The sequence below is a fragment of the Pelecanus crispus genome, chromosome 2 (assembly GCF_030463565.1).
Source record: "Pelecanus crispus isolate bPelCri1 chromosome 2, bPelCri1.pri, whole genome shotgun sequence".
Taxonomy (NCBI): Eukaryota; Metazoa; Chordata; class Aves; order Pelecaniformes; family Pelecanidae; genus Pelecanus; species Pelecanus crispus.
Window position 1 is genome coordinate 131844476 of NC_134644.1, and position 26018 is coordinate 131870493.

The 26018-nt window shown below is 39.5% G+C and overlaps 1 protein-coding gene across 2 annotated transcripts; it reads right to left on the reverse strand.

Moving 5' to 3' along the window:
* Positions 1-8516: 8516 nt before the first annotated feature.
* LOC104031679 (DGAT1/2-independent enzyme synthesizing storage lipids) lies at positions 8517-24186 on the reverse strand. Of its 2 annotated transcripts, XM_075704821.1 has the most exons (6): positions 23859-24186; positions 21298-21462; positions 15266-15459; positions 12981-13041; positions 10930-11069; positions 8517-8889 (listed from the first exon to the last, which is right to left on the reverse strand). In XM_075704821.1, exons 1-6 carry the CDS (start codon positions 24184-24186, stop codon positions 8785-8787), a joined length of 993 nt encoding a protein of 330 aa, XP_075560936.1. In that variant the 3' UTR covers positions 8517-8784. The 2 variants fall into 2 exon arrangements, with proteins under 2 accessions (XP_075560936.1, XP_075560938.1); XM_075704823.1 differs by lacking the exons at positions 10930-11069; positions 12981-13041.
* Positions 24187-26018: the final 1832 nt, after the last annotated feature.

Here is a 26018-nt window from a genome sequence, read left to right on the forward strand (position 1 = left end):
GGTGCGAGCGCTCAGAGATGCTCAGCTGAAGTGTTCAGAGGAACAACCTCTGCTTCAGCAGTGTGGTTTTCCACTTGTGCCAAGGCAGCAATGCTTTTTAATTCCCTGTGTCCTTACTGTTTCTGACATCAGAAATACGGGCTGCAAACATCCAGACAATATGCCTGGGGAAGAAAATGAAAAAACACAGGCAAAAATGTTAGCAAGCCATGCCTTTTCACGCTGTGAACTTCCCTGTGCAAAAATCCTTCCTTCACTTGCCTTCAGATGCCTGCAGAGGTGATGCAATTTTGGGGTTATTCCATGCTATGCGTTACGGCTTCTGTATTGTAGATGTGAAAAAGCAGACCTAACTTCAAGAGCTGGGCAGACAGGGCTGCTTTCAGACTGGCCAGAGCAAATGTCTTTGGGGATCAGGCATATAAAAAGTTTTCCTTGCATCTTAAAAAGGGGCATAACTGCACTATCTGAGCCATCTTGCATTTTGACAGCTTTTCTAACTTAAGATAACCTGCCTTGCTAAATATTAACCCATCTTTGTGCTAGCAGCAGCTGAAATTAGTGATTTTTATTAGGATGGTTGTAATGAGGCAGCACTGCTCACTAAACAAAGGGGCAAAATGTGTGTAATGGAAAGGAAAAAAAAAAAAGAAAACAACTCAGCACCTTGTGCAGGATCAAACTTTTCCATTACGGATGGGCTGTTGTAAGACAAGTGGTTTCCTGGGAGAAGTAAACCTTCAGCTTTTTCTGCTGAAATATAAGGTAAACACAGCACACACACAGAAGAGCATGGGATCCCAGGACAGGAAACGTGGAACATGTGCGTATGAGTTATGTGGAGCCAGTCATGTTTTCTTCATTTGATTGATTCATTTATTTCACGCAGCTGCCAACACTTGCTGCACCTCTTAAAATTGACTTTGCCCCACCCCAGCAGCGACACATTTATATCTGGATGAATCACCACTACCTTCTCCCCATGCAGCCTGCCTGTGCTCAGTGAATTGTCTTTTCCTCTCCCCAGTTGCAAAATAGTAGCTGTTCCCAGCAGCCGAGTATTAAATCTGATTAAATTTGATGGAAGCAGGTCCTCATTCTGTCCCAAAAGGGCCAATAATACAGGCTCACGTGTTTTCCTTCGACTGCCTGTCTCCACTGCTGTCTCTTGCCTGGCGTGCTGCCTGGAAAGGTGGAGGGACTGTTGAAACAGGACAGCTTGCCAAAGAAATAAAGCTCCTTCTGAAGGAGAGGCCCGGTATAAAACCTTCAGTCTTTTTCAGGAGGTCCTCCTCTACAGGTGAAATTGAACCTTTATATTTGAGTGTATCAGTTCCCCTTGTTGCCAAACCTGATACTCCGCTGTAGCTCTGGAGCTCAGAGATGTCGGTATTGCAAATATCTGTTGGGGTGGCAATGCTATTCTGGAACCTGAGTGTTTCTGGCTTTATTTGCCCTGATGTTAGCATGCTGCTAACATGGATGCTGTCTCTTATTTTAGACATTCGAAATGGTGCCCAAATCCTCAGAGGTGGGCAAATTTCTTGTTGATGAAAATGTTCCTATAAATTTAGTTCCTACACTTACAGAAATCTGCATTAAAATTAGGAGCTGGGGCTCTGGAATCATTATTTGCTTGCTATCCATGTTTTGCTGCACGGTTTGAAGCGACAATCTGTTAGAAATCAGTACATCTACAGAAAATATTTGGTGCACCAGCTAAAAAAAAATTATCAAGGATAATAATGACAAAGCAAGCATGAATGATATCATCTTGACATTTGCAAAGCTCAGGTGGATTGAATAATAATGGTCTGCTATTTGCCTTGCAACAGCAGCTAAAGCAGGTTCCATGCTCCTGTTTATACCAAAGAAACAGGGCATCACGCATGCACACGTGTACACGTACCTACGCTGCTGTGTAAATAATAAAGTCAGACGGTATCTGCTGCTGTAGCCATTAATGGTCAGAAGATGTTAAGAAACTGAAGAAAGACTGATTAATGCTTTCCAATGGCTGAGAGTCTCTGGCTGCCTTTTTAGGTCAGGTCTCTACTCCCATTGCTCCTTGAAGTGTGTTTTTAGGCACTTGTGGGTGCTTAGCCACCCACATGCCGAGTTCTCCTGATTCACCTTGCTGCAGACAGCAACAAAAGCCATCCTCCAATTTTAAATGTTTGTCAAACTGTACATCTGCTGGCTCTTGAGGAGAGCTTTGCAAATGAGGCACTGGGCATGGAGTAACCAAAGCAACTTGAAAGTGCTGTGTTGAGCACAACTTCAGATCTACAGAATCATAGAATTGCTTAGGTTGGAAAAGACCTTTAAGATCATCCAGTCCAACCATTAACCTAACACTACCAAGTGCACCACTAAACCAATTAAGGGTAGAGTAGCAATTTCATGTTTCCTAGCTTGGTGGCTGGATTATTTACAATGAAAGTAAAAACTAGGAATCATTAAGATTGAAAGGACCTCTAAGATCATCATTCCAATCATCAACCCAACACCACCATGCCCACTAAACCATGTCACAAAGTGCCACATCTACCCATTTTTTGAACACTTCCAGGGATGGTGACTCCACCACCTCTCTGGGCAGCCTGTTCCAATCCTTGACCACCCTTTCCGTGAAGAAATTTTTCCTACTATCCAATCTAAACCTCCCCTGGTGCAGCTTGAGCCCATTTCCTCTTGTCCTATCACTAACTACTTGGGAGAAGAGACTGACACCCACCTGGCTACAACCTCCTTTCAGGTAGTTGTAGAGAGTGATAAGATCTCCCCTCGGCCTCCTCTTCTCCAGACTAAACTACCCCAGTTCCCTCAGCTGCTCCTCATAAGACTTGTGCTCCAGACCCTTCACCAGCTTCGTTGCCGTACGACCCAGTTGCTGCACCAGAAGGGTGGAATGAGTTGTGTAGTATGAGTGTTTGTTGGTTCATTTATTACAGCTGCTATGCAGAAAGCTTATTTCCTTCCAGAAATGGTATTTGTGGATACTGTACATATGACAGAAAAATACCAGAGGCTATATAAAACTTCCTCACCTATGAGAACAGCAGTCTTCCCTTCTAAGGTTTGCTCCCTATGGGGATCTTACAGGTGGTGGTGGGATGCGCACAAAGACTGAAACTTAAGCACATTAGGTCCTCAGCTCTAACTTCTTGTGTCTGCTTGGCCACACCTGAGACAGCCCTGGGCTGAACACGATATTTCAGGGTACTTGAGGCACTGAAAACAAGGTGGTTGGGCCAGCCTGGCTGCTGCCCCTTCCCCGGACTGCTCTGCGAAGGCAGCCCCACCGCAGTGCAGTGCCATGCACTGCCCCTACTGCAAGGCGAACCAGTGCTGCAGGTGCTCGAGCTTGCTTTGCTCCCCTGCAAAGGCAAAGCTTTAGTGTGATTCAAACCATGTCCTGAACGATCCTGGGTATCATCATGGGAAGCAGGGGAGTCTGCGGGAAAGAACATAGACCAAGACTAGTGATGGAGAGAGGAATTGGATAGCAAGCATGACTGCTAGCTTGCTTTCGAGGGGAAATAGCAACCCTTGGCGTGCTGCTAACTGATGAGTGCTGAGTACTGGACACCTTCCACCAGAGTCTACTGGCTTATAGTTTGCTCCAGACAGGCCTCGAGGGCTGCTGAGGTCTTCTCCTAAGGCTGCTCCTCCCAAACAAGCACCCCTTGCTCAACTTAGATGGCAACTTTGGTCCTGGAAACACCAACAGAGCTGCTACGCTTCTGTGCTGGTGGCAGGTTTTGCAAGGAGAAAAAGGAGCCAGGAAGTTTTGTTTCTATAAACGTGACTCAAGATTGTCCAGAATTAAGATTCCAAAATGAGTTTGGGGTTTGGGTGTGCTTATTTCAGTTGTGGAGCTTGGTTTATATTTTCATTAATGCCTTCAGGGACTGAGCATTCAAGTTGCACTCAACATTTTCCCTCAAGCTTGTTCTCACAAAGCAATATCAAGATACCAAAAAGTCCATCTGGAACATGGAAATCTTTGGTAAAAAACATTAACCAAGCAAGCCTGTAACTGCTGTGCTCCCTAGTTAAGAAAATTAATCCACTGCATGACGGGCAAAAGAAAATCAATCCATTTCTGAATGGACAGGGCACTTCAAAAGCTTTGGTGGATCTGTCAGGAGAGTGGTTTTTATATGGGAAGGAGAAATCTGATTACTGAAGAACTGTCTGGAGAGCTGGCAGCTCCATCACAGCAGCTGAAGTAGGAGCTCAGAAATGTTTCTAGGTTCCTTTGGTAGACTTCAAATAGATCAAAAAGAGAACTAACAAATGTTCATTGGGGTCTCCATTTCACTTCAGAAGTAACTGAAGGAAGAGTGGAGCTGCTCTGAGCACAGCATAGACCTTACCATAAGAAAACACTATCGGAAGAAAAAGAAAAGCAAACCCCAGTCTGGAACATATGAAGATCAGCCACATCTGCAACAGGACTCATCCCAATTCATCTGCCACAAATTCCCTGTAAAGGTGACACAAAATTGTAAACTCCTACCCTCCCTGACGTTTGGCACATTCTGTTTCCCATTAAAAGGAATTAGGTAAGAATGGTTCCATTTCTTGCCTATTAACTTTAAATTTTTCAACTTTTAAGATCTTCTCTGAATAATACAATACTCCCCTCTGTATTTTGTTAGAACTTTGGCATCTCATGTTTCCAGAGCATGCGGTGGTTTTAGCTAGAAAACAGGAGCCAAAGGTGATTTGAAGAATGATGCTGTGCTCTCTTGTTATAGTAACTAGTATGGACAGCAGGGAGCGGTGGGCTTTCTCTCATGCAATGGCTGCAACACAAGGCCTGGTGGAATAGGATCTGCTCTACAACAGCCGACTCAGCTCCATGGTGGGGAAAAAATAGTGGGTCTGCCTTATAGATGATACCTGACGCTAGTTCCAAATGGCATCTTACCTTCTTGTAATGTTTCAGACACGCACACACAAAAGTGAGAAGCATGAGGGAACAGTTTTCTTTCTTTTAAAAAATCTCCCTACAGTTCAAAAGTTTATTACACTTTTGTGACCAATTTTCTGACATGAAGAGATCATTATAACAATTTTAAAATGTTTCAGGAAGCAACATGTGGTATGCACTCTACGTGTGCTGTGACAAAATTCAAGGTAGTAAGTGGTAAATTTGCAGCCATCTGTGCAAAACAAAATTACTCAAAAAAAGCAGACAAGCAAATACTGCAAATAACCCACAATAAGAAAAGAAATTTGTGTTGAGACTTCCATTCATTTTGGCTAGTTCTGAATTTAAAAAAAATATACAAAAAGGCAAGTATATACAATACAAATATATACAAAAAGGCATCAGCATCATCTGTATACAGATCTGTACTGTAGAAATGCATTATCTTTGTTGCTGGCGAGGACCTTCATAGACATGAAGCGAATAGAACTAAGAAAGTGACATCAGATTGTCTCATGAAGTTTCAGTAGAGATGTTTTAGAGGATTTTCTTACTTAACATGTATTTCCTGTGCTACTACGCTCACGTAGCAATTCCACGCACTTCCATGTTTACTTTTGGTAGCGTGATTTTCTGGTGCAAATATAACACCAAAAAAGCAGTCTAGCATCTATGACGGGCTTAATAGGGATTAAGCACTGTAGAGCTAACACATTAAGTGTCAACATAGCTGTCTTTCCCTACAGAGTAATAGGATGAAGCAACATAATGGTATACTTGTACAGCAAATCCGATACCGGATGAACCACACAATTGTGTTGACAATGCTGATTAACTGCTCTACCTTGCATTTGCAGTGATTAATTTCTTATGAAAGCATCCTAATAATAGATGTTCAGACTGAGCTCTGCTATTACACAACAGGACAGTAAATTGGCCAGTAGGAGATTTGGGTCTTGCTGACAAATAATGACAAATACCTGTCAGTACAGCAGTCAGTCTATTTCTCCTTCCAAACAAGCAAAAAATGCACATCCTGGTTATGCCGTTCGCATGGAGAAACCTGGAACGTCTTCAGCGTACCCAAAGGCTAACCAGGCAATGAGCAGTCTAGTCCAATGCTGCTAAAATTTCCTTTAAATACTGCTGCCTAACACACAGTAAACCAAATCAGCTAACAAGAAGCCTGGTCTGTAGCCTTACTTGTAAGAGTCTCTCTCCAGATGTGCCCCCTTTTTCAATGAAATAAAGGAGGTAATCATTCACACATTGAATACATACAAATACACCTTACTAGTCAGTACTTATGACATTTTCTGTTGTGGAATCTTAAATGTAACTATAGTGGTATTGCAGGGCCTGTTAAGGCCTCCTGCAGCGCTGATTACAACTATTAAAACATGGACCGTATTGCTTATGTGACTTTTGTCCTTTATTCCACTGTTGTCCGAATTATTCTTCCTTTAATTCACTCCTTCTGGGGCTTTGATCCTTCCACCCCTTATTCAGATACTAGGGAAGAAAAGCTTCTCAAGGGTATTACATGCAGCTCAAAACCACTGAAGGTTCAGCAGGGCAGGCCATGTATAATTTCATTTAGTTCAAACACAACACAAAACTTCAGAAGCCTGTTCCAGTTGTCAGTTTTATTCGAAAGGTGTCTTCTATACATTATTTTACATACAGAAATAAATATGAAAGGCCTACACAAATACGAACACTTAAAGAGTACCAATACTGCCCTTCATTTTTTATACTCATCTTTCAATACTTAAAGGGACAAAACTGCATCAAACAGCCCACATGTTTAGCAAAATAAATTTTACAAAATCTCGGATCACAAAGGTCTGTTCATGTATAACAGAACCTTTTAGACTGAGTTTTCTTTTACATATATGCAACCTCAACACAAAATATGTTCAGCTGCCTTTGAGAATTTCACAATATAGACTGACATACATTTTCCTTGAGATGGACAGTAAAAACAAGGTCATACTTAAGTTATACTCCAATGTGGGAATGTGGCATTATCACTTTTAATGACACACTGTGTTAACATAATATTTTTAGAAATATACCGATAAATTAAAAAGAACACAATCTTGCCTTCAAATAAAACCCAAGGCCTTTAAAAGACTCCAGAATGGGCATTTGCTTTTCTATAACACAATTCTTACCCAAGCTGTAAAAAATTTAATTCAACACCACATAAAATGCTTTTGATATAAAATAACATCATAAAATAAGTAAACTTTTTGCTTTTTGTAAACCATAATTTATAGACTCTTTCCCATAAAGTGATATTTTTCTAACATAGGGCATCATCCACATGCACTTATGTAATCTCACTAATTTACACATTTAAAAAAAAATATAAAGCAAAGCATGTGCTTAAATGGTGGGAGGAATGGATACTAAATTGAATACAACTGCTCTTTCAAAAGTTGGGGGGGGGGGTTGTTGTTTGGTTGGTTGGTTGTTTTTCTTTAAAAGAAAAGGTCAAACCCCAACAATATTGAAAGGAGACCACATAATATAGCAAAAACTGCTTTTGTCTTTCCTTAAGGAATTTGTCCTCCTCTTAAAACTGAAGAGTTCCCAGATGTTAATTTAAGAACTGTAGATTAAACTTGCTTGCAATCAGAAGAAATGTTTCAGATATTTCCTATTTGGACAATAAAAGCATAGGCTTTAGTTCAGAAGCAATATTAATAATATAATTTACTGTAAGTGCACAAAAGCCCAATCCTGCAATTCTTTCCTGTTCATTCAATTGTTTTCACTTAAGGAAAGTATATAGGATTTCCCTCTCAAAACTGATTTAATAACTTATGTAAATAACTGTGTTTGAAGAATATGGATGTTTAACAGTTTACACATACACTAGATTTAAAGGGTATTTGGGAATGTTTATCCTGGTTTTCAAAAGAACTACTACTTCTTTTAAAAGGAGTGTTGCACTAATTTTTTCTTTCCTTCAAAATAAAGCTTTATGAGCTCATGTTACTAAACAGGATTCTCATTTCCACTTCTTAAAGTTTACATGCTTGGCTCATTCTTTCAAACAAGAATTTGCAGATTCACTGAGAAGTATACAGATAACTCTCTACTCAAAGGCAGATATACAACATGGCTCGGCTTGGAGTAGCAGCTGTGCTGTAGGGTTCTTATTCACTGCATTGGAGCGGATTCTGTAACAAACTTCCTCCGCTCACTGCAGTTCTCTAATCAATTTTCACTGCTGCAAACTCTTTCCGAGATTACCGTAGTAAAACTAAACGCTTTCCACCGTAGGTTTTGCAGGCATAGCTAGAGATTCTGCAGGCCACAGAAAGCTGACTGTTTTCCAGCAGCACAAGAGTAACAACCTAAGGGAAGTTTTCATAAATGCTGCATGGCATTAATCTGGCCTGCAAAACCTAGTTACAGTGATGATGATCAAGACAGTAAGACTCAGATTAAAGAGCAACCATGGGTGGGAGGAGGAAAAAAAAAAAAACCAAACAAAAAAAACCACTATGTACATAAAGACTTGCAGTGTCATTTTTGAAAAAAAAAAAAAAAAAACAACAAAACAAAAAACCAAACAAAACCAACAACCCATTTTCAAGGCAGGAATGCATTTATCAAAAAGTAAGCTTTGCCCCGTTATGAATGATTTGAAGTTTGGGTTCCTGAGCTTGATACTGGACAGGGGGAAGGACAAGGGAAAGTGTCTTACATCTTAAATTATACAGCAGTATCATTAGGACAGTATTTAAAACCTATTATTGGAAGAAGGAATAAGTTACAAATATGACTTTAAGAATATTATAAGTAAATAGTAGTGTATTCAGAAGACCTTAATCTTCTTTCTTTTCTGTTTGAAATCGTTCCATTAAAGCCCTAAATATATTTCCTGGTATTTTCTGATGTTTTTCTATTAGACCTTGGAGTGCTGCTTTTGTCTGTAAGGAAAGAGAAAAGTTTTCAGTCAGATTAAGTCATCTTTATATTGTTCATACATTAACACAAGTTCTAGGCTCTTTTTCATCCTTTCAAATGTCACAGAACTAGTACAAATCCAAAATACTATTTTTCCATATTTAAGCCCACAGGATGTGTTTGTGGGATCACTGCCAAGAAACAGACCAAACTAGCATCTTTTCTCTATAGTAGCTGTGTTCACAAGCTCTATTAGCGATACACAATAGTAAAATGACAATGGAGTAAATTAATGAAGAGACCTAGATCTATAAAGCCTGTCAGTGCTGAGTGCTGCACTGCCATTCAGAAAATTCTGCCTATGGCCAGGTTTGCATCAGTAACACTCTTCCAGTATGCAAGAACTTTGCTTCTACACATGCTCAGAAGCAGCACTGGAAACACAATTGTGTCTCAGCACATTTGGCTTGCACAAAGTTAATTATCCTTGCACCTAAGTCCCCTAAAGCAGCTGGCCCTGTAAAGCATGCTTAGACCATACCTAAAATACTGCATATGACAGCAGCATTCACTTTCACTCAAAAATGTAGCAGGCCAAGAAGTAAATAGCAGCCATTCTTATTATATAAAAGCTCTATGGAGAACATTCAAAACCAGGGCAATATGCAAAAGCTATGGTAAGGACATGCCGTAACCTTCCTATTCTGCCTAGAGAAGCACAGACTACTGAATTCTTAAGGCCTGAGACAGAACAGAGAACTATTTGCCTTTGTAAACCAGTGGTCAGCAAGGGAAAAACTGATTCTTGGCACAAGCTCCCACTGTTTATATGAAGTATGTGATCAACTGTTAAGTCCTGGGAGAAGGTTCCTGCCCACACCTCTTTATAGGTCTGGTCCTAAGGTCCTAAGTGTCTCTACAGATCCAAAATTTCTATTAAGTAAAAAATTTGAGCTTCATTTTTTTTCTATATATAATGGGAAAATGCATACTGTGCCATAGCCTGAAACAGGCGATACAACTTAAAACCACTCTAACTAGGATTCTAGGGGATTCACATTCTAGGGGCCTTATCTAGCAGAATTTGGACTTAAGTCAGAAGCAAGTGAGGGTTGGCACAGATGAAAGATGCCAAAGCACATTTGAAAGTCATTTAAACACACATTCTCTCCTGAAAGCCAACAGTTCTGAAGTCCTGTCAGACTGAACCCCCAAAAAGAAACAATCAGGTTTCCATAACCAGGGCATAAGATAATGCAGATAAACACTTTAAGATGTCATTTTGCAGCTATCTAATCAGACAGTAAACAGATGAGGAGAGACAACTGAACTGACATCTGCATGGTCAAGAAGAAAAATCTCTTTCTCTCAAGTGAAGTTTTCAGAATGCTGAAAGTGACCATCTGTGGAGCTTTCAAAAATGGTTATTTCGGCCCCCTCCATCTGACTGCTCCATCACTTAACTTGTTTATGTCTCTGCACTGTGAAATCTATTAATAAACTGAATGAACATGAGGACCTGACAATCCTTTCTATAAACCACCTAAATCTGAACTAGGGGAATATTCAAAAGTTAATTTGTTGGGTGAGAAGTTGGTGGAAATAGAAATGGAAACACACTGTACAAAGCAATGAAATTATTTTTTTATTGTATGGAATTTCAACAGTTTGTGAGCACAGATTTGCTATATTTGAAAGGCTTCATTACTATCTTTCTGAAAAGACCAAGAACCAGAACACATTCTCTGGGTGAAGTGCTTATATCTTTATCAACCCAGAGCAGTCTTATCTGACTGAACTTCTTCAGTCCCTAAAACAAGTTGTTTCTTGAAGCAAATACAGGGTGCAGTATTGACTTCAAAAGGCCTAGAACATCTACAAGGCGTAGTAATAAAAAGATAGCATTTAAGAAGGGCATTCAGAGTTAAGGAAGCCTAAAGTTTACTATGATTCCACCACCTCCTATAACTAGCTCCAAGGCAGAAATCACTTGACAAGAATATTCCAGTGTTTTCTATCAGAACAGTCAATATTTTAAATATATACAAGCATATCTATCTTACCTTCTCAGTTAGCTCCTCAGCAGTTATATTTGGTTCGTATGGAATGGGTTCTCCGATAAATGTACGAAGCTTGACTGGAAACCCACCGTACAGAGGAACTACGGGCAATCTAACACGTTCATATAGTGACCTAAGTATTTCTGATGTGAAAAAAATTAGGGGGAAGGGAAAAAGCAGAAGAAGGAAAGGGGACCGTGGGGAAGAAAGGGGAGGGTGGGGGGGAAGACAGAGAGACTGAGATTATTCTGTAATATTTTTTTCCCCAGTATGTCTTAAAACTTACAACATCATATTAAAACCACTTTTCCTAATACCTTTGATGGTGATTCCTTACACTATTTAAAGCACTCCGTCATGACAGTCCGTCAAGCAATCCAGCCCCTGACCCAGATTCTCAAACAATGTGTCATCTCAAGTGCCATTCTACCCTTGACTTTCATTTCCTAAAAGCTGTGTTAATGCTACCGCAGACTTGTTTCCACCCTAACTTGGTGTGAAATCTCTCCTCCAAAGAGTAGCTGCAAAGAGAAGGAAGAAGAGGAGAAAGATCCAGTAGCTACCTCTGTGGAGAGGAAGGGAATGCTACACAATACAGGTTACAGTTCAGTTAATTTTACAGGTTAGCATAAGAAACTAGTATTGAAAGACTGTTCTGTTCACTCCCGCTGAGGTCCAGAGGATCAGAAATGGTCTTATCTGCCTAAAGGCCAGTCATGCTAAAACACTGAATTGGTCTGTCAGATCACACACTGGTTGCAGTGAAACAATATAAAAAGAAAGAAAGAAAAAAAAAGGTATTTCAATTAGCTCTAAGAGGACACATCTTCTTCTCCACAGGCCACCTTGTAAGCATCTAGCCCAAATGCACCCAGAACAGATTCCTTGCAGAATGGGCGCTAATACTCTCTCTCTCAATTTTAGACAAGAAATTCCTTTAACTGAGGTGTTGGCATAGGAAAATCCTTACTGACCAAGATGTGGAATTTTCTGTATGCAACCTAGAAGGACAAAGAATATTCCAAAACTACTGAAACTGGAGTAACACCTCCAGCAATCAACAGAATTCAACTCCTCTAGCACCTCTGCTGTAGAATACAAGTAGCACAAATAGCATGAATGATTTTGGCTTCAATTTCTGCTTGTTTGGGAAGATTCTCCTGAACACAGTAACAATTAATTGCTGGGGTTTTTTGTACAACCTCACGAATGTGTGAATTATTCTGTGCATCTACATCTGATGACTTGCTTTCTCCATGCAATATATAGCTTTTAATTAGAGGGGGAGAGAAACAGAACTGTTTTGCCCTGCAGTCCTCTGATGAAGATGACAATGCCATACTTGAGGCAGAACATGTGGCGTGAAGGAGACTGTTCAGGCCCTTTCTGCTAGATAGTAAGTTGGAGATTACAAAACACTATATAACTATATAACACTAGCAGATCAGCAGAGATGTGGCATCTAATCATCCCAGAGGTGGACCCTTCAGACATGTACCCATCTGTTTGTGTGCTGGCTGGAAGTCCCATAGAGAGGAGAACAGAGAGCAGGCAAATGCAAGGTTTTTTTGAGGAACCACAGGTCTAGCGCTGAATAGTAAACCAACTACAGATTAAATGTATTCCAAACCATTCAAAGTTTAAGTTCAGGTAGAGGTGTAAGCACAGAGCTTTAGGAGGACATTTGAAGAAATTACGTGTCAGTTGCAAACCCCTGTTTGCTTTGCTTCTTAACAGACAGCAGAAAACCTAGAGTTGGCCTAGCAGATGTAAGCAGAGAAAAAAAAGTGCTCTAAATCTATTTGCCTTTTTCTGGCTCCTTTTTCCTTTCTTCTGCTGCTTCTGTGAAGGCACACTGTTATGTGGAGAGTAACTTAGATGAGCCAACACCATATCTAATGTTGATATTAAATCCTAATAACATCTCTGAACCCTACCAGAAAGCAAACCTCCAGAAACAAGGTTGTGTCAAATTTATACGGGGATTATTTCTACAGAGATAGGCTAAACATATATGGAAAAATAAACTACAAAAAAAATAGAAAATATCTTACTTATTCCTCCTAATGTCCTAACGCCTTCTCGAACATTTTGTGTAAACATAGGAATGATGGGCTAGGAGGGAAAAAAAATAATTAAGAATTTAATGAAGATAGCACTACCTAAGAAACTTCTACCTCACTTAAACCCAACAAGCAAATTAATTTCAGAAGTGTTTCTCAGACAAGGACATATAGAGAGCAAAACAAGAATTCTTAAGGTCTCCTGCAACCTTTTGCCATGAGGTTTCAAGCTGAAGAATACCATGAGATTTCAGTGAGTCGCTGTTTCAGCAAGTCCATTTTCTCAAGGCACTCCAGGATTTCAGAACCTATGGAGCATTTAGGCCTCCCCTTGTCTAGCAGTGTTTGCACAGTTGTGACTTAAGTGGTTAAACCTCTTACCTAATTTGTAGTTATACTCAAAGGGAAGAATTCACAGGATTGGGACCCTAAACTTGTCCGATTCATCTCTGCTATGCTGACTGTACTGCTTCACACATGATGTGTCATATTCAATACATGTCCATGATTTATTTCTGCTGATGAATATTTGGAATAGTGTTGAGTATTTCAAGTTTTTATCGCTGTGTTTGAACTTGCAAACAGCTATCAAGATTTACAAGAACTGGGGTGGAGTTTAGTACTACATGAAGTTTTTTAATATCATTTTATAGTATGTACTCACTGTATATAGCATCATCAGAAATACAGAACTCTTTATGGAATTTTCAAACATTCAGATTCTTTCAAACTTTTTTAAACAAGCATGGAGATGAGCTAGTAAATAAGACTTTGCAGACAGGTATCAAGTTGGGGGACGGGGGGGTTGGAGGGGGGAAGTCTGTAAATAATCCAATGCAACTATAAAGAACAAAAGAAGTGCAGTTGCCTAAACTGAATGGTAACAAAATTCTTTATTCTAGGGCCATCTTACATGGAACATCTTACTTTTGACATAGAGGTAGAGAGTTTTCTATGTACCAAGTTGGTTTATGTGACAAAAATTCTGGCAAACAAACTGCTGAAATAAGACAACTTCAAGAAGCTGAAGGTCCCAGTTTTAGAAACATTTTTCTGATGTTTTAGACACATTTTTCTTTCCATGAGGAGTTATGCTCATGATCAGAGGTGACTTAAAGTTCATCTTTGATCTAAATAAAGATATTTTCCCCACTTTCAGCCTGCCTCCGACACTGTTCCTATTCTACTGCATCTCTCAGGTTTTTTTTTGGGGGGGATGAAGGTGCAAGACCTGTGTGAGTGCAAAAGGGAATTCAACACACATTCAATAAAATAAATATAACTAGTACAATCATAGCTGAATCCCAAGTATGGTCTTTCATATGCTATTACAATACATTAGTAAAATCTAAATCTGTTGAAAATATCCTGTTTAAACAGTGTTATTTTCCTCCTGAGAAAAAGTGTCACATGCTTAAAATTGGGTCTTAAAAGTATTCCATTTCTGTATAAAATCCAGAGATTTAACTAGTCTCTTTGACGTACCTAAATATAAAACCCTTGGTGTGAGACTTACTTTCAAATTAGGTACATGCAGACCTACGGACATATGCACACATCTTTCAAGTACAAATATAGAATGAGAGGGACTCTGAAATTATTATTAAAATAGTTACAAATCAAATATATTATACATTTATGTGCCTTTCACAGTTGGTCCCATATGAATAATTATCTGCCTGCTGACCAAGCACAATGCTAGGTATTAGAATTGAAGAGACAGTTCACACTAGTGAACAGCATGTCCTGCTGCTGCTGTATGCCCTAGACATCCCTTACTATCATAAAATGCCAATACAGTACACAGTGCCAGTGAGTCTATACTTCATCGATACTGGAAACAGAAATGTTGATGTATGGTTCCTTCCCAACTGTTCTGGTCAGGGGTTAAGCCATCACAATCCTGACCAGGTACGTGTAAAACAGCACAGGCTTGTAATGTAGAAACCGTCCTGGATTTAATCTCTCATTCTTTTAAACTCTGGATTTCCTGACCACACTATTCTTAGCTGACTCCAAAGCCACCTTATCAAAAGCAACAAAAAGAGTCTTGAAATGTAGTCATGAGAGCAAGCAGACCACACTCATGACACTCAGCAATGTAACACCAAATACTTATAATACTTATAATATATATATAAATAAAAATGAATTATATATATATATTTATATATATAATTATATATATAAAATATAATAATCAAAACAGCTTTCCCTGGAAGACAGTACTAACAAGTTAGCATTCTTTGCTTCTCTTCTGTGATTGTCATACTCACCACTTTTGCATCAATGGCCACCTGAGCAAAGCCCTTCCGATCACCCCAGATAATAGTATAGAATTCATCACTGAAGAGTGCCTCCCGAAGTCCACCTGGGGCAATGGCTATCAGATAGCCCTTCTTCAGAGCACTGACACATTCTTCTTTTGGTCCATGTATACATCCAGATACATCAAGTAATATTTTAAAACCTGTAGGGTAAGATAATATTAATTCAGAAAATGTTAATTCATACTACCATTGAGTACAGATTCCTAACACAGAACACAATGGCTAAAACTTACTTGCCTAACAACCTGTAACCCCAAATCAGAGATGTTACTCGAGGGACTGAAGTCCTGCTTATAAATTTTGGTCTAAAAGTTGAAGATTTAGGGTTTTCAGTGGCTTTTTGTCATAGTAAAGTCAGGTGCTATCTCACAATCAGGACTAAACTGGAAAAAACTGGCAAGCACTTCTGCGACATCTTTCATGTGTCCCTTCAAAGGAATTGGAAAGTTGGCTCCAGGGCACCGGCTCCTTGCCCAAGCTCTACTTTTCAAATGTAGCACAGTCCTAATAAAGTGCAACAAGACAAAATACCAGCAAATTGTTGTGGTTTTTTGTTGTCAACTTAGCAGTCTATGCACAAGAAGGCGAATGACAAGGAAAATGCAGCATTCTCTGCGTTACAGATCAGTGCAGGAATTGACTCCCTGGTTCAGTCTGTGAGTACCCAGATGGCCTTCCATGCAAAGAGGCATCTGGCACACCTGGATTGGGTATATTCATCTTAAGTTAAGACTTTTCATTTACTGAAGTTTTTAACTGTACAATCACATAAACTCCTCACATCATCTTGAATTTGAAATGTCATACTGACCCTACTCTTCAAGAAACAGCAGAACATCAAAAATTTGCTTACAAGCATCAAATGGGTACACAACTGATCAATTTAGACAACTAGTCTAGTGTAAAAGAACATAACTAGCATAAACCTCTGTTTGCAGGAAATCAGTCATGTTCACTTGGTTCAATGAATTTTAAATTTATACAGTATTTATTATGAGTACTGAGTACCAAAATGGGAACTTTAGATGACTGAGCAGTATGGGAAAGATTACTTCTCTTTCTTGAAGTTTCCCACTGAGGCAAACAACCTTATCATAGACAAGGACACAGAAATGATCTAGTCGAGTTTGCCCCTGAATAACAGATCTTCATTTTTTTTAACCTCAGATTAACAAATTAATAGTTGTTACTATGAACACACATTTGTCACATACACACACACACACTGAAGAAGAGTCCAACTATAGTTAAGAAGACAGAGATCTGTCTCCTCTTACAGCCCGCATAAACTAAAGGCTTGGGAAGGAGAGCATGAGGCAGCATGTCATTACTTTATTCTTAACTATACTCTGATCTCTGACTAGTCTTTGTAGTTGGTGTGAGTATAATTACTCCTGATTTATACCTATACACAATCGGGATCTGTCTGTAAACATGACAACAGAACACAAGCTGCATTACACCCACTCATATTCTGCTGTGCCTGCCTCACACACTGCTGATGACGCTAGCAGTCTTCATCTAGTAGCATTTGCACAGAGGACACCCGAAATAGAGTTTTCCTAAAGTAATTTAATTTCTCTCAGGTGCTTTGTTTGTGGGATCTTCAATAGCTGGTTTTTACAACGTTTTACATTCCCAAACTAATTAAAGCTCTCTGGAATGTACTGGGTGGTAGGAAGCTGCCTGTCTCTTAAGCTCCTTCAGTCAGTGAGTTCAGGAGAGAGACAAAACAGTCATGAGAAGCGTTGAGCCAAGCAAGGCAAGAGACTCCAAGGAAGCAGAAGCTGCAAAGATAGTTCTCCTTTCTGCATTGGAGATGCTGGGGAAGGGGCAGGGGAGGTGATAGAGCAACACCATGAGTCTGTCCAGTTCATAGGTCAGAAAAAAGAAGAGAATATAGACAGAATACAGGCAAAAATTTGTAATACAGAATAGTGGTGGGGTGGGGTTTCAAGTCTTTCTCAGCTGTATTTCCCCCCTTGACTTTTAGTATATACCTTACATTCTGAGCTGTACCTCACAGCCTAGCCAGCAGATCATACATTACCACCAATATCTCTGCTCCAGTAGCAAAGAGGAAGAACCAGCTCCATTAGAGCAGCAGAGAAACAGGAGCTAGGGCAGTGGCCCTAAAGGGGCAGCCAGGGTACTCTGTGCCCAATGCAAAGGTCATCATGGAGTCAGAAGAAATACTGGGGTAGTACCTGGCTGTTGCATGAAAGTGACCAAGAATCTGGTTTTCTACTTTAAACAACAAAACAACTCTCCAAACTATCTAAACACAGATGTTCAGCCTTCCAGAGCATGAAGGGATGCTATTTTTCCCAAACACCAAGAAGTCCAAAATTAATTTTAATCCACAGTTTAACCTGGACTCTGCCCTTTGCCCCAGCACACTCTTCTGCTATTTTCCACAACATTGTGTCCGCACCGATGTATGAAAACCCTTTGGAGAGTACACAGTAATGCATTTAACACTCATCTCAATAAGTGCACTATATACATTTCTCTAACTTAGCCCCAGTGACTGTAATATAGGGGCCATCAGCTACCTGGTAGCAAGATGGCAAGGATGTCATCATTCTTCTATGGTTGACCTTTAGGACACAGAGAGAGAGGAATCATTTAGACCACTGAACCCAATCTTCCACAATTGTAGGTACATGTGCATGGTTATCTGCAGAACATCCAGTCCACAAGACACTTTGCAACACCTTGTGTATGTAACAGACAAGAAGCCACAGCTCCTTTCCTCTGGCACATTACAGGAGAGGGACTGTCTTAGATCCCTAAAATAGCAGGCAACCTTTTAAAGAGGGGTCCCAGGTGAGTCTAGGAAGCAGACATGGCCCATACTATAGGAGAGGGTGATGGAGAAGAACACAAGCGAAATCTCAGTCCTCACTGCACTCTTTGGGAAAAGATTTTCTCTTAACTCCTAAGCATTACAAAGCTAAGAATCTAAAAGAACCAGAAACCATTGGAATGGGTTTTTTTCTGTGACTAACCTCCAGTATCTAAAAGAAAAAGGAAAAAAAGAAGCTGCAGGACCATATTTCATATCCTTCTGCCCCAAAATGTAAGCAACAGAAGCATACACAGCACTGATACAGTATAAATTGAGACAATGAAATAATTTCCTTTTACATCAACGTGAAAGAAAAATGCATTAGGCTATGTTCAACAGGAATCTCCAGATACCTATAGATCTCCTGTTAGGTTAGATTCCCTTCCATAAGTTACCAAGCTGTATTGTCCAAGACTAAGCAGTAGGGAGAGGCATGCTGGACTCCTTGCAGGTTCATGCATCCCTTTGGAGGCACAGCAATGTTTTACAAACACAACCAGTTAATTGTAGTTAATTCAGGACAGCAGTGCCCAATGCATAGGATGCAATGAGACTGCATATAGGCAATTGCATACTAGCATGGACCTGAGATTCGGATTCATGGGACAAGCCAGTCCTCACAGCTATTCATAGGAGATTCAATAATCATAAAAACAGAAGGATCATTAAATCATCTAATCCAAGTGTGTCTAACAGCCTACAGACTCCCCAAACCCACCCCCCACCTGACCCCCCCATTTCTCCTGCATTGAGCATAATAACTTTTGGTTAACTAAAACATCTTCTGAAAACGCATCCAATTTAATCTGAAGACTTAATCAAGATCAGGCAGTCTTAGTACTAGCGTAAAATTATGGCAGTCTTTCTGGTTTGATTCACAAGAGAAGCGGCATCTATCTGGGTTGCCAGTCATAGATTATTGTGCAGATTTTGAAACACAATCCAGAACATTGTCTTGGCTCTTTGAGCTTGTCTCCCCTGAACAGCCTTAATTCATTCACAGAACCAGAGAATTATGTAGGTTGGAAGGGACCTCTCAAGGTCATCTAGTCCAACCTCCCACTCAAAGCAGGTCCAACTAGATCAGGCTGCTCAGGGCCTCACCCAACAGTTTTGAAAGTCTCCAGGGACGGAGATTCCCCAACTTGTCTAAGCAATCCGTTCAGGTGTCTGATCACCCTCATGGTAAAATACCTTTCCACACATCTAATCAAAATGTCATGTCTTGCAACTTGTCTCTGTTGCTTCTCATTCTATCACTGTGCACCTATGAGAAGAGTCTCACTCTCTCTTCTCTGCACCCTTCCGTTAGGTCACCAAAGACAGCAGTAATGCCTTCCCCCACCCTTATCTGGTACAGACCAAACAAATCCAGTTCTCTCAGCCTCTCCTCATACATTGTGTGCTCCAGCCCCCCATCATCCACTGAACACACTTTAGTGTGTCAAAATCTGTCTTGTACTGGACACCGCATTGTGAGACGTGCTTGCACAGGTGCCAAGACAAGGGAAAAAAACCTCTTCACTCAACCTGCTGGCTACACTCATGCTAAAAGAAACTCAGTGTGCAGTTCATCTTCTTTGCTGCAAGGGCATGCTCCTAACTCACGTTCGACTTGCTGTCCACTAGAATGCCAAAGTCCTTTCCTGCAAAGCTACCTTCTACCCAGGGTGCTGTCACACTGGATTGTTCCGTCCCAGATGCACAACTTCACATTTGCTTTTGCTAAACTTCATGATGTTTCTGCCAGTTCATTTCTGTGAAGATACTCTGAATACCAGCTCTAACCCCCAGTGTATCAACTGCTCCCTCAGTTTGGTATCATCAGTGAACTTCCTGTGAGCACACTCCAACCCCTCATCTAGGTGCGCAATAAAAACATTAAGCAGCACTGGTCCCAGTATCAATCCCTGAGGAATGCCTACAGAAACCAGCTGTTAGCTAGACACTACTGCTGAACCCAGTCCTTCCAGACCAGTCATCCAGCCAGATGTCTCTGCGATGCTACTAAATGATATCTGGGGGACTCGTAACTATACTCATACTTAGAAACTTATTTTAAAGCAGAAATGGAGAAAAACAAAATAATGTCCCATCTGATAAACAACTCTGCATAAGTATTAAAAGATATAATATGGAGCCAAATCTAAATTACAAAATAGGTTACGTTAGTCAGCTGTATGCTAAAGCAATCAACTGACAAATCCTAGTCAGTTGGCAAAAGCGGTTGTAGAGGCAAAGCCATGCTGTTATCAGTATGAAAAAGTTCAGTTTTCAGGGATTAAGGTTGAAATAAAACTATACTGGCAAAAGGACAGTTTTGTGCTATGAGTTGTTTCCACTAAAAGCATCAGTACACTACAAAACACTCCTGTAAATCCACAAAATGAATTACGAGGTTTTTAGTCACAAGCTGAACTTGGAAAAAGAACTGGGTACTACTGTATTTCACGCACACAAAAACCAAACCCCTCACATAAATAATGTCACCAGTCAGCAGTGTTTTTCACTAGGCTGTACAGCCAAAATCTTGCCCTAAACATATTTTGAATTTGCTTCATGCTTCACCTCGTGTTTCACACAAACTTGTTGTACACTTTTACAGCTTTCCTTCAAAACAGATTCTACTTGAAACAGTCTTCCTGGGGACAGGCTCCACTGCCCACCATACTCAACTGGGTGGGATACGAACATATATTGTCTCCCCAGACTAATATTATCAACTTTAAGGGCATTGCTTCCAGTTTATTTCGTAGTCAGGTTACACCACTCATTCTGCCTATAGTAATAAAAAAAGAAACATCTTATTGAAGTCTTTGCTACCCAGTAAAGAGACAACTGTTTCTCCTATGATCTCCTTCTCTTTGTTTCTGAACACCCTAGAGTCATCAGAATGTGTTGCCCACCCAGCAGTCTGACCCATCCTTGCATGGGCCAGTCTCATAAACTCATTCTGGTTTGTAAAGAACATGTTAGAGACAGCTGTTCTTCAATGCTTTCACTAAATTTGTCTGAATGTCTGTTCTGACAGCTGTGTTCCTGTGTTTTAATTAATTTTTATTAATTACACTGTAACAAATAAAAAATTACAGTTCTCAAACTGATTGTTTATAATGAAGTATCTTACCTGGTAATCTAAAGACGAAATGATCAGCTACTACGTGGCAGATTCTCTTCCTCTGTATAAAAAATCTAGCCATGAAATAGACATAGTCAGCAGGAGTAGGTCCATGATAAAACACAATAAGCCCTGGTCCTTCAGGAATATTTTTGGCACCATGAAGCTCATAACCTGTTAGGAGTTAAAGGCATAACAGATGTCAAAGTCTGATACAATTCTATCCCAACTTGTGGCAAGTTGGCAAACAAACCAATAGCTATTGAGAAGTGGTAAGAGCAAAGTGACTGCTAAAAAGTCAAGAGGTTACTTGCAGTATTTACTAAGTTGCTTCCACAGGAAATACAAGTTTCATTTAAAGCAGAAGAGCCACATTTAAAGAAAGAAGAACAACAAAAAAAACTGAAAACAAAACACCCAGTCTCACTGTCTTGAACGATATCATTTTTCCTTATTTTTTCTGTTCACTGTCTTCAAGGCTGCACAGTCCTCTGAATGAATCATTCAAGAGAAATCAAAATAAGGATTGGATAGGGGTGGTGAAACACAATTCTTTCAAGCTATTATTCACCTTTCAAAGTTTATTGCCACCAGTAATCGTTTAAGATTTGACATGACAACATCCATTTACATGTCTCCTTTTACTCCAGGGTATGGAACTCATCTTTGTTATTTCCCTCAGAGTTATACTTGCTCCATTTTTCCATCATTAAGTACTAAAGTACTAAAAGCTATTTGGGGTTTTATATGCTTAATTGAAACATAAACACACACAAGTTTCTTACTGAACTTACATTTCTAATTAAGTTAACAGTGCAGAATATATTCAGTTAACACAAAATATCAAAACACATCAGTATAGAACACATTCAGTTAATACTGAGCAGTACTGTTACAGTATCTTGTTTGCTTTTTTTTTTTTTTTTTAAAACAAACAAAAAACCCCCAACCCAAAGCCTGTCACTTCTTCCAAAGTTAGTCAGGTCTGCAATTCCCATTTCATTAATTTTTTTTTAAATTCTGAAGGTACTCTTGTCTCTTCTCCCTCTATTTTACTTTCTATACCTGTGGGGCTGCAACATATTGCAAGCATATCATCTGTAGCATCCCAAGTGACCACTAACTCTGCTTCATGCCAGCTGATCATAACCAGAATGATACCTGCATCTAGCATTTGCATAACATATGTAAAGTTACAAGTATCAAAGTTACAAGGGTTTTGGTTTGGGGCTTTCTGTTTGTGGGGTTGGTTTTTGGGTTGGTTTTTTTTCTGATGCTGTAAGATTTCAGGGTGAAAAGTTCTTCCTATGATATATTGATTAATCAAGTGGGGGAAAAAAATGATCACAAAACATTTCATTCTTTAGCAAGACAAGTGTACAGAGAACATGGAAGCAGCTGCCAGGGCAGAAAAAAGTCACAACTGTGAATGAGGGACTGGATAAGAATCTTTTCTGCACAAATAAAAAGTTAGACCTTATAAAAAGAAAAAGTTACTAAAGATGAAAAGAGCCAAGGCCTTAAAAATCATTTTCTTATGAAAAAAAGTAAATAGCTTTTTATTGTGAAGTGAGCATTTTAAGCTCTTTGATGTAGCTGTTGATTTCAATCTAGTGTACTTTCCTAGATTTGAAAGTTACATCTTAGTCTTACAAAGCCTATCTGATATAGCCACTGCACCATCTGGTTATCAATGCCTTGAACACCCGCTTCCCTTTGACTAGAGAACAAATAGAGATGATTTTCAAGAAGGATTTGTTATTTATGTAAATTGCTCTTAAACATCTCTTTTTCCTTTAGCTGCATCTAGACTGAATGGTTCTGAGAGAGGCTTACCATTTCGTTAGCAATAAAAGCCAAATCGTTTATTAAGTCTGTCTTTATAAAAGAAATAATAGTAAAAGGACAAGGAACAGAGCCCTTAGTTTTGACATTCTAGCAGAAAGTAGTTGCCAAAAATACATAGAAAGAAAATAAAAAATAGGGTTCTGTAACAGTTTTGGGCTCTAAAGTCAATTTGAAGAAGCAACTAGCGAGCGAACTGACACTAAGTGCTCCTCTTAGCCATCATTTGGCATTATATGTAGAAGACTGGTTAAGTGCAATTAAATTATGCTAACATGTGCTGACATACTAGCTATCAGGGAACTGGCATTTAACTTCCAGTGTTCACATATTGATTCTGAAATAATACAGTTAATTGATCTAATTTTTAACATAACAATCATTTCAGGTCCTCCTGGAACAAGGAAATCCAGGAGTAGTTATAAAAAGTAAAAAAGAAAAAAAAATTTTAAAATTGTGTCTACATTCAACTGGGTACAAGATCTCATTTTGTAGCAGCAAAGGAATAAATGCATAAGACAAAACGTTTTACATCCAAAAAAGTCTCAATGGCTTTTTTTCTCCTAAGCACCACTGTCAGTCATTGATAAAATGGAAAAAAAATGGGCCTGAATTTTAGATCTCATGCCACAGCAGCAAGAATCATATCTATATTGATAATCCTGAAAGGTAAACCAGGAATAAGAGCTTCAGCAATTTTTAATGAGAAGTCAGATGTCGCTTACCATGCCATATTCTTCCATGTCCATCCCATAGAGTAGCCAACATTTGTTTTGCACCACCCCAAAAATCATTGGAATAAGCTTCCTTTAGTTCATTCTTCCTTTTATAAACATGAAGAAGGAGAATGGAAGTGTAGAAGAGGATGATGAGAACTCCTGGAAGTAGAAAAACTACTGCAAGTGGAAAAAGCACCCAGAAAAGGTAGACTGCATAACTCAGATAATCTTCAATATGCTCCACGCCAGTCCATTCTCCCAGAATGTAAGTCAGGCAGGTTAAGTAGGACATAGGTATTGGTCCTGCAGCACAGGATTCATTTCCACCTATCATCTCCTGTTTAATTAAAAAAAAAAAAGGGGGCAGATGAATAAATCCTCAAAAAAGACAGACCTGTCTATACTGTTTAATCATACAAAAAAACCTTTCTGATGCATTTTATTCATATACCGTTTACCCCACATCCCAGCAGCACCTATTGGAAACATAATGTCTCATACAGCAAAGTTTTACTTGATTTTTTCAGTCCTTTTCTTTTGTGTAGTACAAATGCTGACAATTCTAATTGAGAAAGATAGTGCAATTACTTAATCTCAGGCTAAGATTTTATCTCATTAAAAACTGTTCAACTTATGCAGATCCAGAACATTTATACTGTTACCAATACCAATTTATACTGTAGTTTCAATTTTCAGAAAGCTGTATTAATTAGTCTAATTTATTGTTCTACACAATACACGGTACACTCAAAACCTTGTCCCAAGCACCGACTACAACAGGAAACAGCACAATGTCAAATCCAGCTCTATAAAAAAAACAGCTGAACACTTCCACTAAGCACAAGCATACAATGACTCGGGAAGAAGATGGTCTCAAAGAAGCAAGTCTCACTCCCATAGAGAGCTTTAACTGCACCTGGAAATTTACAGATAGCAAAACGCCGAGTCCCAGAGCACAACACAGAGAGGCAGCAGAAAGGACAAGTCAAAAAGGACCACAAAAAGTCCTCTAAAAGTTTTAACTGCTCTGGCTTTACCGTGTCTGTGTATAAGAATCTTTTCTCCAATGCCAGCTCCTAAGAAGTTTCAGGGCTAGACCTCTCTGGGCTGATATTTCAGGCTTTCTGTAACTCTGGAGCAACACTTTTTTCTTAGCTTTGTACCATTTAGGGGAAAACTTGCTATTTACTTCTTCTTACAAACATGAGACAACCTGTATGCCTAGCTATCTTAGCTACAGTTCTAGAACAACACAACACCTTGTGGGGAAAAAAGTTATCCTAGTCTAGAATAAAGTTTTAGTCAAGACCTGAAGTAACTGTTAGTCAGGACGAAGAAGAAAAAACATGTTGCAACTATACTGCAGGCTTGTAGAGAGAAACCGGTTAAGAACAATAATATCTGAAAGAATCTAAGCTTGGGGTTGTTGTTTTGTTTTGTTTTTTTTTTATTAAAATTTGACCTACAGCATGTGTGATTGCAGAGTTCCTATGCCTAGATAGACATATGTCTATCACTCCTTTACTCTTACTCTGTTTTTGCAAGCAACAGGTGACTGAAATTCAGAAGATAATTTTGCTAATACTATCAGAACCCCAATGACAACAAAAACTACAAAGCATATCAGTTTTACTGCACATTTGCTATGAGATGTCGAAACATGTACTAGAGCAGAGCTCATGTCACTTATTTCCCAGTCTCAATTCTTCCTCCCATGCTGACAGAGCAAGGATGTTCCTCTTCCTTCTGTTTTGAAATTGCCCTCTACCCACATTGCTCAAGGTAACTCCTACTAATGAGAAGAAAGCTGATCTCGTGACAAGGACTTTGCTCCCACAATCCATGCCCGTTCTACTAATTCAGGTTTACAACATTTTGCTCTTCAGCATGTTCTTGAGGACAATGTGATGAGCAGCTGATTTATCTTCAGCGATGTATAAGCACATAGCATTAGTGACATGCACTTCACTGATTTCATGCACATGTGTTTGGGGGTGTGAATTTGAGGGAGAGCACAGGAGAGAGCGAGCGTGTGGGAGCGCAAGACAAAGCTCTTTCTCATTCCAGTTGCCAGAGTCGAACTCCAGAACCTGTCAGGCAGCAAACACCCACGGCAAGCACAAGAAACACAACTTGTGAGACCAAGCAGGATTTAGGAGTAGCATT